Source organism: Saccopteryx bilineata, chromosome 2 (genome assembly GCF_036850765.1).
Source record: "Saccopteryx bilineata isolate mSacBil1 chromosome 2, mSacBil1_pri_phased_curated, whole genome shotgun sequence".
Taxonomy (NCBI): Eukaryota; Metazoa; Chordata; class Mammalia; order Chiroptera; family Emballonuridae; genus Saccopteryx; species Saccopteryx bilineata.
In genome coordinates this window covers 148,560,806-148,579,276 of record NC_089491.1, presented here as the reverse complement: position 1 = coordinate 148,579,276, position 18,471 = coordinate 148,560,806, and the positions used below count along the sequence as shown (strand labels likewise).

Genomic DNA, 18,471 nt, shown 5'->3' with positions numbered 1-18,471 from the left:
ACACATCTCAATGGCTCTGAATGTTCTGTCTTTTCTGTTTGTTTGTTTGTTTTCTTCTGAAGTTGGAAACGGGGAGGCAATCAGACAGACTCCCACATGCGCCTGACCGGGATCCACCCAGCATGCCCACCAGGGGGCGATGCTCTGCCCATCTGGGGCATCGCTCTGTTGCAACCAGAGCCATTCTAGCACCTGAGGCAGAGGCCATGGAGCCATCCTCAGTGCCCGGGCCAACTTTGCTCCAATGGAGCCTTGGCTGCAGGAGAGGAAGAGAGAAACAGAGAGGAAGGAGAGGGGGAGGGGTGGAGAAGCAGATGGGTGCCTCTCCTGTGTGCCCTGGCTGGGAATCGAACCCAGGACTCCTGCACACCAGGCTGATGCTCTACTGCTGAGCCAACCGGCCAGGGCCTGAATGTTCTGTCTTCAAACACACACTTGCCTCTGACTAGACCACTCTTTACCACATCTTTGCTTGACCAAAGCTTATTCATAGTTCAGTTGCCACACCTGAAGAATGTGTATGTGGGCAGAGGAAAGATCTTAGAGTTATCAAGGAAGCAAGTAAAGAAAATTTATCAGGGACATGGTATAAACTGTGTTGAGTGCTGTTAGATGACAACTGAGACTGGACATGGGATTTAGCAACATTATTGTTCACTCATTAAAGAATTCTTCAATATTTTTTAAATTGGAATTTTTATATAACATGGTAGGTTTTTCAAAGCAGAATATATACTTGTTATGTATATTTAATTTAGGAACTATACATTATAATAAAACTATATGTAAAACTGAATTCCTTAATTCCATACTGCCATTCAATTGAGAATAGTCTCTGCAATGGGAAACCTAGTGTGGAGAAGCAGAAAAGGCAAGATAAGTTCAAATTCATTCAAATCCCATTCATTGGATAACAAAAGTCCAGAATGATGTTTCTGCCTACACCTTTCTCCATGTAGGACAAGTGCATGTCAACTTTTTACGCTATTTTTTTTTTTTTATCATAAGTGTTCTTTAAGAGCAGGGATGTCCCTGGACATCTCTTCTTTGTCTTTTGCAGCAAATCCAAGGACTATCTCTGCCTTTAAGGAGAAAAAAGATAATTACCTTATCTCAGAGCTTTTATTTTAAATGTCAAACAAAATGACAAGGTTGTAGAAATCCAGTCATTGCCATTGATAGAATAATGTTGTTAATTGTGTATATTTAAAGGACTGTGTAGTAAGAGGTTTATGCAGAGCTGTGGTCAAATGGACCAGATAACTATGGTTAATGTTTTTCTTGCCTACTGTAATTCTTAATTGTAACAGTATTTAATGGGAGCTGAAGATCAACTCATCAAACATATCTTATTATTCTAAATAGACCAAATATAGACCTACTTAAAAATTTTCATTTCCATTACCAAGAAAACATTTTATCTGTTCTGAAAAAAAATGTACTTTAAAAATATTTTTAAAGAATCCTTATACTGGCTAACAGTTCTCCTTTTAATCATAGTCTATAATTATAAGCGGTATTATCCTTGTCAAATCAAGCTATATTAATAGCTTGATTTGCCAAGGATTGTCATTATAGTTATAATAAAATTCTTTTAGCCATTGTCTCAATCCATTGAATTTTTGACATGAGAGCTAACAAAAATCAAGGTAAATGGAGATATATCATGTGGCTTATTTTTATGAATGCATATATGACAGAACCTAAGTATTTAAGATTGTAAATACAGTTAAATTTTATCTTGACTAGTCTTTGTCAACAATATTGTTGAAATCAAACCACTTATGAAAGATAGTTGTAAATTCTGTTTTTAAAACTTTGAAGTAAAATCAGTGTCTATTTCTCCTACTTAAAAGCTATACATTTCATCTACCTCCAACCTACTTTTTCTGTTATTATTTAATTCTTCTATCTTGACCTTTACTCTGAGGAAACAGAGGAAATGGAAATAACTGCTTACTGTCACTCATACAATATCCCAGAAATGTATCTGGGCTTGTGACCTTTAAATTATGGGGATAAATGAAATTAATCATGTCTCCTCCTATGGACCTGATCTGTCAGTCGTGATGTTTGCTTTTCAGCCATATAAAAATGCTTTAGGCTGTGATTGCCTCGAACTCGGTGAGGTCGAGTGAAGAGCGGGCAGTTGTAAATTGAGTCAGGCAGGAGACAAAATGAGCATCTGAAATGGAAAGCTAAAAATGGTGGATTCTTTGTGAGAGGCATGGTAATTGTTGATGGTCCCTTGCCCTTCTGTGGGTAAAGAGCTGGGTATAGGACAGTGCAGAAATTCCTAGACTATAAAAGAAGAACACCTAAGAAGAATACTGAAAAGTGCTTACATGTGGGCGACATGGCTGTGAGAATAGGGCTTGAAATTGAATGAAATCCCTCAGGGTTCCCGTGGTATTTTATCTCCCACTAAGAAAGGACTTTTGTACGTACCGTTTTAGCATAGAGAACGATTTCCTCAATAAAAAAAAATAAAATTGTAGGCACTTTTAGAATTTCCACTGACAAACCATTTTTGTTTGATAAATTGAGTTCTATTTTTAACTTTCAAAAAATATAAAAATGTTTCATAAAGCCTAACGGTGTTTACAGAAACATAAAAGTCAAAAATATAAGCAAGGTTATTGGGTATTTGAAATCAAGCATAATCTCATTTTCCTGTGAAATCCTTAGATGATTAACATTGCTTTAGTCAGCAGTTAAGAAATGCATGCCAGTAAGATGAAGATTAATTTATGCTTTTATGTCAGGAGACAACTTGCCTGACTGCAGTTGTTTGAAACTGAGCATATTGTAAGCACATTGCATGCTGCCTGTTTTTGGCTGTAGATATCGATGAGTGTGGGACCGGCAGGCACAGCTGTACCAATGACACTATATGCTTTAACTTGGATGGTGGATATGACTGTCGGTGTCCTCATGGCAAGAACTGTACGGGGGACTGCCTCCATGATGGAAAAATTAAGCACAATGGTCAGATTTGGGTGTTGGAAAATGATCGGTGCTCTGTGTGCTCATGTCAGGTTGGTATAAATAAAAATTTTTAATCATTTTTATTGAGATGTAATTTGCATATATTGCAAGTGAATAGCTTAATGAACGTAGAAAAATCCATATGTCCATTTAACCACCATCAGGATTAACAAAACATTTCTATCTACCCACACTGTGCCTCTGTCCTTTCTCAGTTAGTCACCTACCCCTGGCTCCAAGCATGCACCATTTCCAGTCACTACATCTTAGATTTGTCTTATAGAGCCTCACAGAAATGGAATCGTGCAGACACACTCCTTTGCGTCTGACTTCTTTCTTTCAGCATTATGTTTTCAACATTCATTTGTAATCATGACACATATCAGTGACCCATTCCTTTTACTGTTGAATGGTATTCCATTGTATGGAAATACCACACTGAGTTTATCTGTCGCATGTTGAAGAAATTTTGTTGCTAACTATGCTATTATTTTCATAGTCACAATACCACAGTTGAGTGAATGCACGAATGAAGCCAGAACGGACATGCTATGGCCCAGGAATGGAAATACCTATTTTGCTACATTTCAATTTTCAAGAGATATTCTATGTATCCAGTTGATAACAGAGGCTTAAAGTTTAGCTAAGTGAATAATAGTATGTACCAAGGGATCAACTATTATGAAAGAAATTGATGATTGCACAAAAACATAAGGTCTAAAATAGTCCATAAACAATACTATGTAAGACATATTGACTAGCTACCAAATACACATGGCCTCATACAAAACAAAATTAACATTCATATTACTATCTTAGTTTAGTACATATATATTTCTACATACATTTATATACACATAAGGACCATATAGGGGTTACCATTTTATAGAGGCCACTTCTGAAAAAATTGCTTTTTTGGTAGAATAGTATGTGGAAAAGAAATTGGAAGTCTCCAGCTTGGGTAATTTCTGTGTGTTAGCTATGAAAGGAACTGTAAAGAAAATCAGTTATATTGGATAAACAGTGCAAATTATCTTAACTTTCAAATCAATATCTAAGTTTTGTAAAGATATACATAAATATATATTACATACCTGTGTATATACATGTACACACTTACATATGTTAATATATTAAGAAATGGAAGCTTTTGGTGACTTCTTTTCTTCTGTCTCCTACAGAATGGGTTTGTAATGTGTCGACGGATGGTCTGTGACTGTGAGAATCCCACAGTTGATCTTTTTTGCTGCCCTGAATGTGACCCAAGGCTTAGCAGTCAGTGCCTCCATCAAAATGGAGAAACCTTGTACAACAGTGGGGACACCTGGGTCCAGAATTGCCAACAGTGCCGCTGCTTGGTAAGTTTAGCTGCATGAAGTACAAGAAGAGGTTAAGCCCCAGTCTAAAGAGCAAAGCAACCTTGCCTTTCCCCATCCACCAGTACATAGTACCTAGCCATAGTGTCAGCGGATACAAAAAGTGAGCCTGGTCAGGATGAGAAGAGGGTGGCTAGGCAGTCAGGCCCTGAGAAGGATATTCCGGGGTAGACATGATACACCATGTTGTTTATCTTTCCAGGAGTATCTCTAGAGCTCAAAAGAAGAAAAGACGCTCCCAGCTGCCTCAGTCTCTTTCAGTATAAACTTACTTAGACTCCAACATCTAGAACAGATAACTAATGCCATATAGGAAGCACTCACTACATGTTTGTTATGAATACAACAACGGCATTTGTGAAAAAAAATCATTTTTTTTTCCAAGTAGAACTTTTATTAATCCATTTCTAGGAGTCAAATTCAGACTTACAAAAATGAAAACAGAAAGCCCACGTTTTTCCTTCTAATGATTATTGCTGTTCTGGTGGGCACCCTGTTTTATACATAATGTGGATATGTAATAAATACTTATTGTAATGTTAGAGTTGAATGTCTGTATATATTTATGAAACTTTTCCTGGAAAAAATAGATAAAAAAGAAAATACAGATTTGATAAAGAAAACACGTCTTTTTTATTTGACCAAATTTCTTTCTTTCTTAGTGGTGCAAATGAAAAGGAAAATTTGGTCTATGTGTCTTTATAGTAGAAAGTTTCACAGATGCTACTTTTAAAGTTTGGCTGCTTTTCTTCCTATTTGTGTGCGGGTATTTTCAAGGCAATGCTTTCTTGCTGCTTCCTTTTTATACTTTCCACCCCAAAATCAATGGAAAGAGCAAGGTCACTTTCTATGCCTGAAGGCTGCTTTCATCTCCAAAACCATGAGATCCAGAATTATGAAGAAAATAGGAAACAAGTAGAAACTACATTTTAGAGAGTTCCAATTCACACAATTTTTCCATGTGGAATAAAAAGACTGAAATCAGTTCCTAGTTTTTTTCCCCAAGTCCCTATACTGAAAAACATAGAAATGAACAAAGAAAAACTGTCAAATTGCCTTCATATTTCAGTTTATTTTCTCATAAATGGACCAAACTTTTTTTTATGCAGAAGGGAATAAATGAGAAGTTAGGTGGAATACATCAAAAGAATAAAAAAAGGATCGCACAGGCAACGAGTAAAATAAAAAGCTCTTTCATAGTAAATAATTCCCCTTTTCCGTGAGAAAGATGGGGCATGCAAATTTGATAGTATTAAGAGAATGGTTTTTGCTTTTGTTGTATCATTCTTGTTTAATGGTTGAAGGCTGGCTTAAAACGTAGCTGTGGTATAGATCTCATCACTCTGTTTCGTCAGATCAAGGTGTGCGCAGTAAACTCCTCCCTCTTGCCCCCTCCCATGCCCTCACTGCTTCTTCCCCCACCCTTGCACATCTGCTCTCCTTACAGCAAGGGGAAGTCGACTGCTGGCCCCTGCCTTGCCCAGAGGTGGAATGTGAATTCAGTGTGCTCCCGGAGAGTGAGTGCTGCCCGCGCTGTGTCACTGATCCTTGCCAGGCTGACACCATTCGCAATGACATCACCAAAACTTGCCTGGACGAGATGAATGTGGTTCGCTTCACTGGCTCCTCTTGGATCAAACATGGCACCGAGTGTACTCTCTGCCAGTGCAAGGTAAAGCCCATTCAAGTCAGGTAGAAAGCACTTGGCCAGCTGTGCCCAGAGCTCATAGGTATTAATATGCTTAACCTGGCTAATGGGAAGCATTTTAGTTCCTCTTTATTGTTCAAAGAGAGGTGGGAGAAGTGGCCATCAGCTTTGTTAGTGCCAAGGCTGAATGTCAGGTGCATCCTTCAGTGCACATGCAGGGAGAAGGAGGTGCGTGGTCAGAAACCGAATGATCAGTCATGACTATCATCAGCACAGAAATAACCTACTTAAATTGCCCTGAAGTATCTAACATATTTTTAAAAAGCTACAACACCAAACTTTATGTTTCTTCTTTTATAACAGAACACAATATTATCTTATTGATTTTTATCTGGTCTTTTTACGAGGTTGTAATATATACCGACGAAGTAGATATATTACATTTTCCAAAGTGGAAATCAATAAGGCAAAAATGGGCATATTTCTCGGTTTGTTGTGATCAGTTACATTAAGCTAAAAAATTTTAAGATTTTATTTACCATATTTTATTCCTACAGTTAGACAAAAATCATTATAAAGATTTTTCTTCTTATCATAAGAGAGCATTGTGCCTCTTCAATAAGAATAGATAACGTAGACATAGTATGATATATAAAGTTCATAGATAGTGACAAAGTTGAAAGCATTCTTCTTTGATTATTGTTTGTACAAACAATTGATTTAGAGGTTGTTGTTCTTCACAGTCATAATTTTGGAATGAACACTAAAACTAAGCAAAAAATTTGGAAGGCTTAACAACAGAGAAACAAAGATGTCAGATTTTTCCCAGCATAGCATAGCACAGCCACATATCTACAACTGCTCTGGTTTTTTAAGTAAACATTTCCATTTAAAAATAATTTGTGATAGAGCAATTTAATTCAGACTCACTTAGTACAAATTCTTACTAGAATGGCTTGATGTAACAGGACAAAGAACTATAAAATGCTTTAAGCCTTGAGATACTATTATCTCTTTCAAACCAACATTTCTAGCTCTTTAAATTATGCAATTTGCCTATCAAACCAGGTGTTTTGAATGAATATTGCATGCTGTTTTCTGAAAGTACATTAACAAATTTGAAAGTTACTACTAAAAAAGTTACTAGTAATAAATACGCAATGTAGTTTTTTTGTTTGTTTGTTTGTTTTTTCTTTTTTTTTTTTTTTTTTTTTTTTTTTTCATTTTTCTGAAGCTGGAAACAGGGAGAGACAGTCAAGACAGACTCCCGCATGCGCCCGACCGGGATTCACCCGGCACGCCCACCAGGGGTGACGCTCTGCCCACCAGGGGGCGATGCTCTGCCCATCCTGGGCGTCGCCTTGTTGCGACCAGAGCCACTCTAGCGCCTGAGGCAGAGGCCACAGAGCCATCCCCAGCGCCCGGGCCATCTTTGCTCCAATGGAGCCTTGGCTGCAGAAGGGGAAGAGAGAGACAGAGAGGAAAGCGCGGCGGAGGGGTGGAGAAGCAAATGGGCGCTTCTCCTGTGTGCCCTGGCCGGGAATCGAACCCGGGTCCTCCGCACGCAATGTAGTTTTAATATATCCTTAATATGAGTACATTTAACAGTTTATCTAGAAATTTCAGCATTAATGACCAATAAGGAAATACTTTCTGATATTTAATTATAAATTGACTTGAATCCCTTTATACTCTTAATCTGTTAGATTATTGTACTGAACAGTGACAACAAAAATATATGCCAGGTAATGGAATGAAAAAGACTCCAAATATGGCTCAGATACTTCCGATAAGAAAAATTCATTCAATAATAAAAAAACACCAGTGTTTTATGGGGCAAAAAGCATGAATGAGCTTGTCATTCACTGCCTTTGACTCATGGTAGGAATGTATTCCAGAAAATGTCTATTTTGGCATTAATTTATTTTACCAGATAAGTGCTGATTCCCAGAAGTTACAATTTGATGGAGTTTTTCTTTTCTCTTCTTATTAAATATGAATTGGAAGAATTTGCTCAACTTAACCAAATTTATCTCAAATATTTTATTTTTGTTATGTTTGTGTTATTTTAAAAATAAAATTTATGCAAAACAAACGTTAGATATTGCATTGGAGGTAAGCATTCTTCATAATTTGGTGCTTTCAGAGCACCATTTTTCCTTGTCTTTCTGTCCTGTCCCGTTCTGAGTTATTTATTTTAGTCAGTAAATATAAATTGTGTGGGGTATTGTGCTAGTATCAGGTATAATGTTAAGCAAAAACAAACACGATTATTCTTGGAAATTATTGCCTAACATCTTATTGTCTGGAGCTGTGCTTTCTGATATGGCAATCAGTAGCCACATGTGGCTATTTAACTTAACTAAAATTAAATAAAATGAAAATCCAATTTCTCAGTCATCCACAGTTCAACTGCTTGACAGCTAGTGACTATATTAAACAGTACATACAGAGAATGTTTCTATCATCATGTAGTGTTCTATTGGACAGGGCGGGTCTAGAGGTGAAGAACGTAGTGCCTGGAATCAGTGAACACTCAATAAGTATTGGCTGTTATTGTTGGCAATGGTGTAAATAGACATTAATTAAGTCTTGAAACAGATGAAGACATTACAAACTGTGATGAACTCTCTGAAGGGGCACTGTGCTAAGGGGTTGCATATGTAAACCAGTTACTTCTCCAGAAAGTGGCATTAGAGGGGAGGTCTGGGGAATTAGGAGTGAGCTAGCAGGAATAGGGTAAAATGTTCCTTGCCCTTTTAAATATGTCTCCAAATTTAATTTGCTTAGGTCAAAAAAAAATGTTTTCTGCACTCAGAAGTTAAATGTTTCAGTCGAAAATGAATTACTGCCTGACCAGGCTATGGTGCAGTGGATGGAGCAATGGACTGGGACACAGAGTACCCAGGTTCAAAACCCCAAGGTCACTGGCTTGAGTGCAGGGTCGCTGCCTTGAGCGTAGGATCATAGACATGACCCCAGGGTCACTGGCTTGAGCTCAAGGTCGCTAGCTTGCGCAAGGGGTCACTCACTCTGCTGTAGCACCCGGGTCAAGGCACATATGAGAGAGCAATCAATGAACAACTAAGGAGCTACACCAAAGAATTGATGCTTCTCATCTCTCTCCCTTCCTGTCTGTCTCTCCCTATCTGTCCCTCTCTCTGTTTCTCTCCCTGTCTCTGACACACACACACACACACACACACACACACACACACACACAAAAAAAAAAAAAAAAAAAGAAAAAAAAAAGAAAAAAAAAAGAATGACCTAGGTTGCCTTTCTTAACTCTAATAGACACCCATTCTGTGATGGTCAGAGTGCTTTCAGGCTACTATGCTTTCAGCTCCAAACAAAAGAGGGTTGTATCTGGTTAAGAAATAAGGAGAGAAGAGGGAATAGAGGGTCATTTCCTTTAATAAGTAAACATTGAACAGGAAACTTTGGAAATTGTTAGCCAGGGGCCCACGTTTAACTCCTGGGGAAAATCTTAGATTTAATACTGAAATAATTGAGGTATAAAAAAAATAAGAGTTTTATAAGGATGAAGTCCCTGACTTCCTAAATGTTGCCTTCATCTACAAGAAACAGCAAACTTAAAGTTTTGAAAGTGACCTCTGTACTAATATTAGAATAGATAACACTACATCTGTCTGTGAAAACAAATATACCATAAATTGGCTACATTATAATAAAGACTTTTATTGATGATCACGAGAGCATTGCAAATCCATAGAGAAAGAAAGGAGTATTTTACAAACCGTTGAATGACTGGACAACAAACAATTTTGATGAAAGTAATTTTGTATGTTATTATATATCAAAACAAATTCCATGTGAAAAAATTGTTAAATTTTAAAAATAAAACAAAGAAACTGTGATTAAATCAAAATTCTAGAGAGGGAATTCCTTTTCTAACATACAAGTTATAAAATGTACTTCAAAGAAAAGTTAGGGATTCTATAGATAAAATTAGCAAAATGGTTAGTCAAAACTGGAGACTTCTTTATTAGGATTTATTATGATTTTTTATTAGTTTAAAGCCATGAAATTAATAAGGAAAACACTTATTTCCCCCAAAATAAGTCAACAATGGATGAATAAACAATTCATTTAAAAATACAGCTGTTAAAAAAGAGGAAATCTTTTAACCTTTAAATAGTTGAAACAAACGTAAACTAAAATAGTGAGTCATTATTTTCCCATACTACAGTGAAAAAAACATTTCACAGTTATACCCAGTGCTGACAGAGATGAACTGGAACTGTAATTCTCATGTACTCCTAGGGACTTTGAAAAACCCTGTCAGCAACCCCACACATACACCTCTTTGGCAGCTCCATTTTCCCATACAGATACATTCGGTCCTATTAATCTAGTTTTGAGAATCCCAACTACTGAAATAATCTAAAATATGTAACAAGCTATATGCACGACAATATGTACCTCAACATGATTTGTCATGTAGAATCAAGAAACAAATATGTCCAATAGAAAAATGGTTAAATATATCATATTATATTGTAATTATCATATTATATTGTAATTATATATTTCATAGCATTATATAATTCATATTATATTGTAATTATATATTTCATAGCATTATATAATTATATTCTGTAGCCATTGAAGTATAAGTAACAATGCTTATAATAAAAATCAAGGTAAAATATGTGATTATATATGTACTTTTATTGCAAGAAAATTGAAAATAAAAATATGAAAATGAATTCTAAGAAGACATACTAAAATATTGATAGTTATAGGACTGTAAAATATATATAAATTATTTAGATGGAGGATATTTACATATGCATATTATATATAAGTATATAATATATATTATATATGTATATCTTATGTATAATCTATATAATTTTAAACAGATTGGTTAATATGTTAATAATATAACTTTCAAATTAATAAAGAAAGAAATGAAATATATTGGCCTTTGCCAAATGGCTCAGTGGCTAGAGCATTGTCCCAGTGCACTGAAGTCACATGTTTGATTCCCAGTCAGAGCACTATGAGAAGCAAGCAGTAAGTGTACAACTAAATGGAACGACTAAGTGGAACAACTAAGCGGAAATTGATGCTTCTCTCTCTCTCTTTCTCTATCCCATCTCTCCTCTCTCTTTCTCTCCTTTTCTCTCTCAAATCAATGGAAAAGTTTTTTAAAGTGCATTTATTAAATATAAATTATATTTAAATATATTATTGAAAATTTAAAGGGAACTTTCTTCTAATGTTGATTCTTAGAGTTTAGCATGGCATGGGTGACAATTACCTCTTTAATAATAAAATCAGAAATAACAGTATGATAAGGAAACTTATTGCATTGCTATGTAAATATAAGTAGTCTTTATAATTAGTTATGACACTAGGTGATTACTATTCTTATTAGGCAGACTAAGTCTTAGTAGATCACTTTTTATTTTGTTTTTTATGAAGGTACTATTTATTACAATGAAATCCATGTGAGTTTGATAAGTCAAAATATAGAAGTATTTCCAATACTCTATCGAGTACCTTTGTGTTCCCTTCCAGGCAATGCCTACTTCCCATATAAAACCTCAATTTTTATTTCATTATAATAGATTTATTTGCCTATTATTAAATTTCATATAAATTGAATTACACAGTATGTTCTTTTTTATGTCTACTGGTGAATTAACTATTTTATCATTATGGGATGTCTGTAGCTTGAATTCAATTTTGTCTAGTATTCATTTAGCCATATAATATATTCTTTTGATCCTTCCATTTTCAACCTAAGTATGATTTTATATGTAAGTGCATTTGATGTATAATTAATTTTTACTTTTTTAGCCAGTGTGACAATCTCACTCTTTTGATTTAAGTATTTAACCTATTTATACTTAAATGTTATTGTTGACATTGGTGGATTCAGGGCTACCATTTTGCCATTTGTTTGTTATTTGTCCCTTCTATTTTTCAATTAGCAATAATTGCGCCTCGGATAAACCTCATTGGCTACGATACTGCCACTGCGCAAAGCTGTCCCTTCTATTTTTATACTCCATTCATTCCTTCTTATGTTTATTTACATATTTTACATTATTCAACTTTAATTGCTCTATTGGATTTTTAAGTGTATCTATATTATTATTTTAGCTGTTGGTCTAGAGATTACAGTATATTATTAATTTGTTACAATATAATAAGACAGTATTAGAGTAATGTATAATATTAATGTAAGAACTTTAGAATATTATAATTCTGTTCCCCCGGCTTATAATTATATACTCTGTAAACTCTAAAGTTCCATATTATTAATTTTGCTTTAAACAGTCAAATATCTTTTAATGAAATTAAGGGGGAAATTTTGCTATATCTTTAATATCATTCACGTATGAACATGTGTCTCTCATTGCATTTTCAATGATACCGTTTGTAAAGTATTTGTCTTGTTATAACACAATCTTTTGATATGGAATAAGAAAAAGATTGCTGGAAGACTGGAAAATATACAGCCTCTTTCTAAAACATGCTCATGACAACCATACTAATGATTTCTTTCACATAGAGTTCTAGTGCTACTTTTACATACTGTATGGCAGAAGACACCAGAAATTTCCTTTTTTTTTTTTTTTTTTTTTTTTGTATTTTTCTGAAGCTGGAAACGGGGAGGCAGTCAGACAGACTCCCGCATGTGCCCGACCGGGATCCACCCGGCACGCCCACCAGGGGGCGATGCTCTGCCCATCCCGGGCATCGCTCTGTCTCGACCAGAGCCACTCTAGCGCCTGGGGCAGAGGCGAAGGAGCCATCCCCAGCGCCCGGGCCATCTTTTGCTCCAATGGAGCCTCGGCTGCGGGAGGGGAAGAGAGAGACAGAGAGGAAGAAGAGGGGGAGGGGTGGAGAAGCAGATGGGCGCCTCTCCTGTGTACCCTGGCCGGGAATCGAACCTGGGACTTCCGCACGCCAGGCCGACGCTCTATCGCTGAGCCAACCGGCCAGGGCTAAATTTCCTCTCTTTATGATCAAAAGCCATACAGTTTGAGGAACTGATGCTGTCAGGTGCTGGTATACCTCTCACTTCACTGGGTCAGTGGATTGGAAAAGCGCACGTAACCAGGTCAAAAAGCCTCTGCCTCTGAGCATAATGACAAAGCTTTATAATGTCGCTAGAGATCCAAGAGATGCGTGGGACTCACTCTTGCTGTCAGCGTAAGAGCTCTGCTTAATAACAATTTGTAAAGGATTAGGTTAAATGGATAATCTTCTTGGGTGTGGACTAGATTTTCTTCATTTGGTGTGCTTCAACAAAGCCTAAAGTACCAAAATTTTTTCTTTTTGAAATTTTATCTTACAGGAACAGACACTTTTGATTTTATCATATTAAAGTATAATACATTTTCAATGATCTAAAGTAAATTATCTGAGGGAAAATATCAAATAGAAGATGAGTTTTAAAGTCAGACCAACCTGAATTTTTATTTTAGCTGTACCATTTATTAATTGTGTGATTTTGCATATGATATTTAAGCTTTCTAAACTTCAGTTTCTGAATCTAAAAGGTGTAACTATTAATAATGAATCTACCAGGACTGCTGTGAGGTGGATAATGTATTGAAAGTGTCTGACGAGTCTGACAGAGTCCACACTCATGCCGTGGAGGGATATTATCACCTCACAACTGTAGTAACAGTATTGATCATCATTACTGTTTGTTAGCTAGTTGAAAAAGTATGTGTACAGGAATTAAAAGAGTAAGCTATGATTCCATTGTGTATATGTGCCACAACCTTTTTATCCACTTGTCTGTTGAAGACCTTAAAAAAGAATAAAATCTTGCCATTTGTAACCACATGGATGGACCTAGAGGTTATTATGCTAAGTGAAATAAGTCAGACAGAGAAAGACAGTTACCATGTGATTTCACTTCTATGTGGAATCAAAAGAACAAAATAAACAAAGCAAAATAGAAACAGACTCATAGATACAGAGAACAGACTGTTGATTGCTAGATGGAAGGGGAGTGATGTGAGGCTGGGTGAAAAGGTAAAGGAATTGAGAAGTACAATTGGTAGATGCAAAATAGTCACAGGGATGTAAAATACAGCATAGGCAACATAGTCAATAATATTGTAATAACTGTTATGGTGTCATATGAGTATGAGATTTATCGGAGTCATCACTTAGTAAGGTATGCAGTGTCTAATCGCTAGGTTGTAACCTGAAACTAACACAATATTGTATGTCAACTATAATTGAAAAAATTTGTTGAATAAAAAGAACAAGATATGAATTTTTTTTGTAATGCACTATATTATTTTGGTATTTCATTATAAAAACTAATAATGCATATCTGGCCCTTCTTTACCTATTTTTCCTTCTTTATTTCTAGTCTGTTTTCTTGACCAATTTAAAATCCTCATCCAGAGCTTTTTCAGTTTCTTAACTACATAGGCCTCTTTTCATTTCAAAGTTTTACTCATCCTATTCCCTGTGCTTTCAGCCTGTCTTTGCACGTAGCTGTCTTGAGGTCTTGGTTTAAATATCATCTCTACAGAGAAGTCTCCCCTCACCACCCAGTCTAAGTAGCCAATCTTTTATCACTCTCATGACACCATTTTACTTTGTTTCTTTTCTTTTCATACTTTGTTATTACATATTTGCTTGCTACTTACGAATTTTCTCTCCTTTAAAAAACTGTAAGCCCTGCCCTCTGAAGGTAGTGACCATGTCTGCTTTATTCTTCAGTATAACTAGGGCTTAATATACACAATGCCAATTTTGTCAATAAGTAAATAAAAGGACAAATGTGATATAAGAGGATGTCAATAAAGCTAGCTTATTATTTGCCACAAATACCTGGACATAATTAGTTCTGCAATAGTGCAGACATGAAAAGTGATTGGGCCAATGAGCTTCCAATGGTGCAGAAATAATAAATAAACCATTCCATTATGTTTGTGTGTACCAATCAAAAAGTGTGAGTATTTACTAATGACTTAAAATTCATACCTTGCTTTTCTTCCCCACCCCCTCTTTTTAGAATGGCCACATCTGTTGCTCAGTGGATCCACAGTGCCTTCAGGAGCTGTGAAGTTAACTGTCTCACGGGAGATTTCTGTTTCAAGAATGTTCTTTAATTAAAAAGACCAAAAAAAAAAAGTTACAACTTAAAGTGGATGATTTGTGGGCAGCTAAGTGCAGCTTTGTTAATAGCTGAGTGAACTTTCAATTATGAAATTTGTGGAGCTTGAGAAAAATCACAAAAGGAAATTCTTCAGGCAAAACTAGACCAGAGTTCTGCCTCTGCTGTGTCTGGCATGACCATGTGGAAGAATGTGTGTGGGATGCATACCATGACATCACGACCCCTGGATATAAAGCCTGAACCCATCAGAGCTTTGAAAGTCTCTAGCTTCACTGGTGCAGAAAATTTTCCTCTAGATCAGAATCTTCATGAATCAGTTAGGTTCCTCACTGCAAAAAAATAAAAATGTAAGGCAGTGAATGAATTATATTTTCAGAAGCAAAGCGAAGAAGCTATACCATGTTATGTACAGTATACACTCGGAAAAGAAACCTAACACAAGTTATTGTAATGATAAAAATAATGCACAGGCATGGTTATTTAATATTTTCTAACAGGAAAGTCATCCTATTTCCTTGTTTTACTGCACTTAATATTATTTGGTTGAATTTGTTCAGTATAAGCTCGTTCTTGTGCAAAAGTAAATAAATATTTCTCTTACCTTATAACATGTCCAGGTGTCTTGTTTAATGCGTTCCTCTTTGCCACAGACACATTAACATACAAATTGCTTTCTAGTTCTGCTGATGAAACTCCCACCATGCTATTTTCAGACTGAAAGGTGATTTTCACTAAATTATATTCGTAAGTGGGGGGTGTAATGAATACCTTTATTCTACCTCTCCAATCACCTTTTCTACCCTGCTCTGTATCCTAGGGGCTGATCTATATAGACCATATTAATGGGTTCTTTTGTCCTCTGGATTCTGGTTTGGTTTGAGCAGTGGAGACCACTGGCAGGATATATGGGAAGGAAGTCAAGTTTGGGTTTATTCTGCAGGCTGTTTTCCTGCCAGGTCACTATCGGGATTAGCTGTGTCATCTTATCGAAGGCTACATCTCCTTTGACAGGTGGCCCTCTCTGTTCAGCAACCCTCTCCAGGTTGATAACTTCTTCAATTTGCTTCTTCTAGATTAGAGACAGGGCCAACCCTGGCTGTTGTGTCCTCAGGAAGTACCTGCTGTACTTCTTGTTGGTTTTCTTATTTTCTGTCACATCGTTGTGAACGGTCCCTTTATTAAACTTTCTTTAATTAATCAGCTTGATTGTGCCATCTGTTTGCTGCCAGGACTCTAAATGATGCACAGAGAAAGGGAGTATGAGAGGGTTGGGAGTGTCTTCAAGAATTGATCCTTCATGTTTCAATATAAAATGTTAAAGAATCCCATGTTAGGAGGAATTATGATATTACATTTTAAATTTTTGATGCACTAGAATCTCAGAAGTGGTGAATCCAATATTGCCCTATTCATATGTTTTGCTCTAGGGTAAAAGGAAATAAAAATGTTATCAAATTAAATTTTAGTTGCATAGAAACTTTTTCTTCTATAAAGAAAACAGATAGGCTAGGACATGACCAACACAAGCTATAGAAATGGTAAAGTGGCTTTTAACCATCCCTTCACCATTACTATGGGAACAACCTAACGTGAGCTATGCTGAAGGATAATTTATAAATGTCAATATTTTGGCATGTACAATATTTGCTGAATGTATGAATTCAAGTATCTATAATATGTAGATTTTTAATAAATGATTTTTTTTCTGTAGCCTTTTTATATTTAAAATTTTAGCAGAGCATAAGGTTTATTTTTTTTTTTTTTTGCATTTTTCTGAAGCTGGAAACAGGGAGAGACAGTCAGACAGACTCCTGCATGCGCCCGACCGGGATCCACCCAGCACGCCCACCATGGGGCCACGCTCTGCCCACCAGGGGGTGATGCTCTGCCCATCCTGGGCGTCGCCATGTTGCAACCAGAGTCACTCTAGCACCTGAGGCAGAGGCCACAGAGCCATCCCCAGCACCCGGGCCATCTCTGCTCCAATGGAGCCTTGGCTGCGGGAGGGGAAGAGACAGAGAGGAAGGCGCGGCGGAAGGATGGAGAAGCAAATGGGCGCTTCTCCTGTGTGCCCTGGCCAGGAATCGAACCCGGGTCCTCCGCATGCTAGGCTGATGCTCTACCGCTGAGCCAACCGGCCAGGGCATAAGGTTTATTTTTATCAGCTATTATTTACTATGATAAATAACAATACCCTCCAAGAGGGTATTAATTTCCACGTGATTTTTTTTCTGATGTAGGTTTGAAATTTCATATCAAATCTTCCTGAAAAAAATAAATGTTTTACTTTTATGAAGAGAGTAAGAAATGGTCTTTGTGTGTGTACCTATACAGACTCATGTCTACATCCATGTGCTTATATATATTCACCACTTAGATATTTTATGCCTTTTGGAAGAAGAATCAAGGCTGAAATGGCATATTATCAATCTATGAGAAATCTTTGTAAGGCTCTGAACACTTCAGTAGCTTAGAAACCCTGGCTTCTATAGATTGCTGGAGGAAAATAAACTCATAACATTGAGAAGAAAAGAGAAGAATCTAAGATTATGTTCATTCAAGGACGATTAAAGCAATGTGTTCAGATTGAATTTTTTTCCCTTCAAGGTTTGTCCTATAAATAATAGATCCCCTGGAGAATTACTGTTTACCTTGGCAAGCAGTGATCAATTGCTTCTTAAGAACTTTGTTCCTTGAAAAAGAGGCTGTTAATACCCTATTTTTTACTCTGGAGGTAATTGGCCAAATGCCATGGTTGAATTATGCCAATGTTATGTGAAAATGAGAACTAAAAAATGTGAATTTAATTTGTGGGAACTTGGCTTTTTAGAGAGCAGCCATTGCTAGAAAGTCTATATCACTTTTCCTTATTTTCCTTTTTTTTTTTAAAAAAAAAAGACACATGAATATTGAAGTATGATTCTTTGGTGATTTGTGTATGGCAATTTATATCATTTATCTCTCTTTCAAAAGACTGCCATATTGCTTTTTCCCTTGGCCTTTTGTGCTGGTAATGAGAATATGGGTTTGTTCAATTGCATTGCAGTATCATGGAACTCCTTTCGGCCTCCCAATAACTTGCCTATCTATAGCCGAAGTTGAGACATCCTATAATTGCCTTTAAAAAAATGAATGATATATCAAAGCTCTATAACAGCAATCAATACTCTATATATTGGAGTAGCAGAGATTATTCAGTTGAACAATGCTGAGGGTACATGTACTGAATAAAAATAAGCTTCAATTCACTAAGCATTACCTCATCTATCAAATTCAACATTGCTGCTTGGTTAGGAGTTCTGAAGGTCAGCAGGTTGCACAAAACACCC

The 18,471-nt window shown here is 36.3% G+C and overlaps 1 protein-coding gene and 1 pseudogene across 4 annotated transcripts in view; one reads left to right on the top strand and one right to left on the bottom strand.

The window, feature by feature from the left end:
* NELL2 (neural EGFL like 2) overlaps window positions 1-15,267 on the top strand; it is a 513,811-nt gene extending 498,544 nt beyond the window's left edge. For all 4 annotated transcript variants that reach the window (XM_066258163.1, XM_066258164.1, XM_066258165.1 and 1 more), the window contains 4 exons: window positions 2,845-3,038; window positions 4,170-4,346; window positions 5,812-6,036; window positions 15,038-15,267. In XM_066258163.1, coding sequence (XP_066114260.1) covers window positions 2,845-3,038; window positions 4,170-4,346; window positions 5,812-6,036; window positions 15,038-15,088 — 647 coding nt within the window. In that variant the 3' untranslated portion in view covers window positions 15,089-15,267. The remainder of the gene's footprint in view (window positions 1-2,844; window positions 3,039-4,169; window positions 4,347-5,811; window positions 6,037-15,037) is intronic.
* LOC136327805 (U4 spliceosomal RNA) lies at window positions 11,962-12,035 on the bottom strand (annotated as a pseudogene).
* Window positions 15,268-18,471: the final 3,204 nt, after the last annotated feature.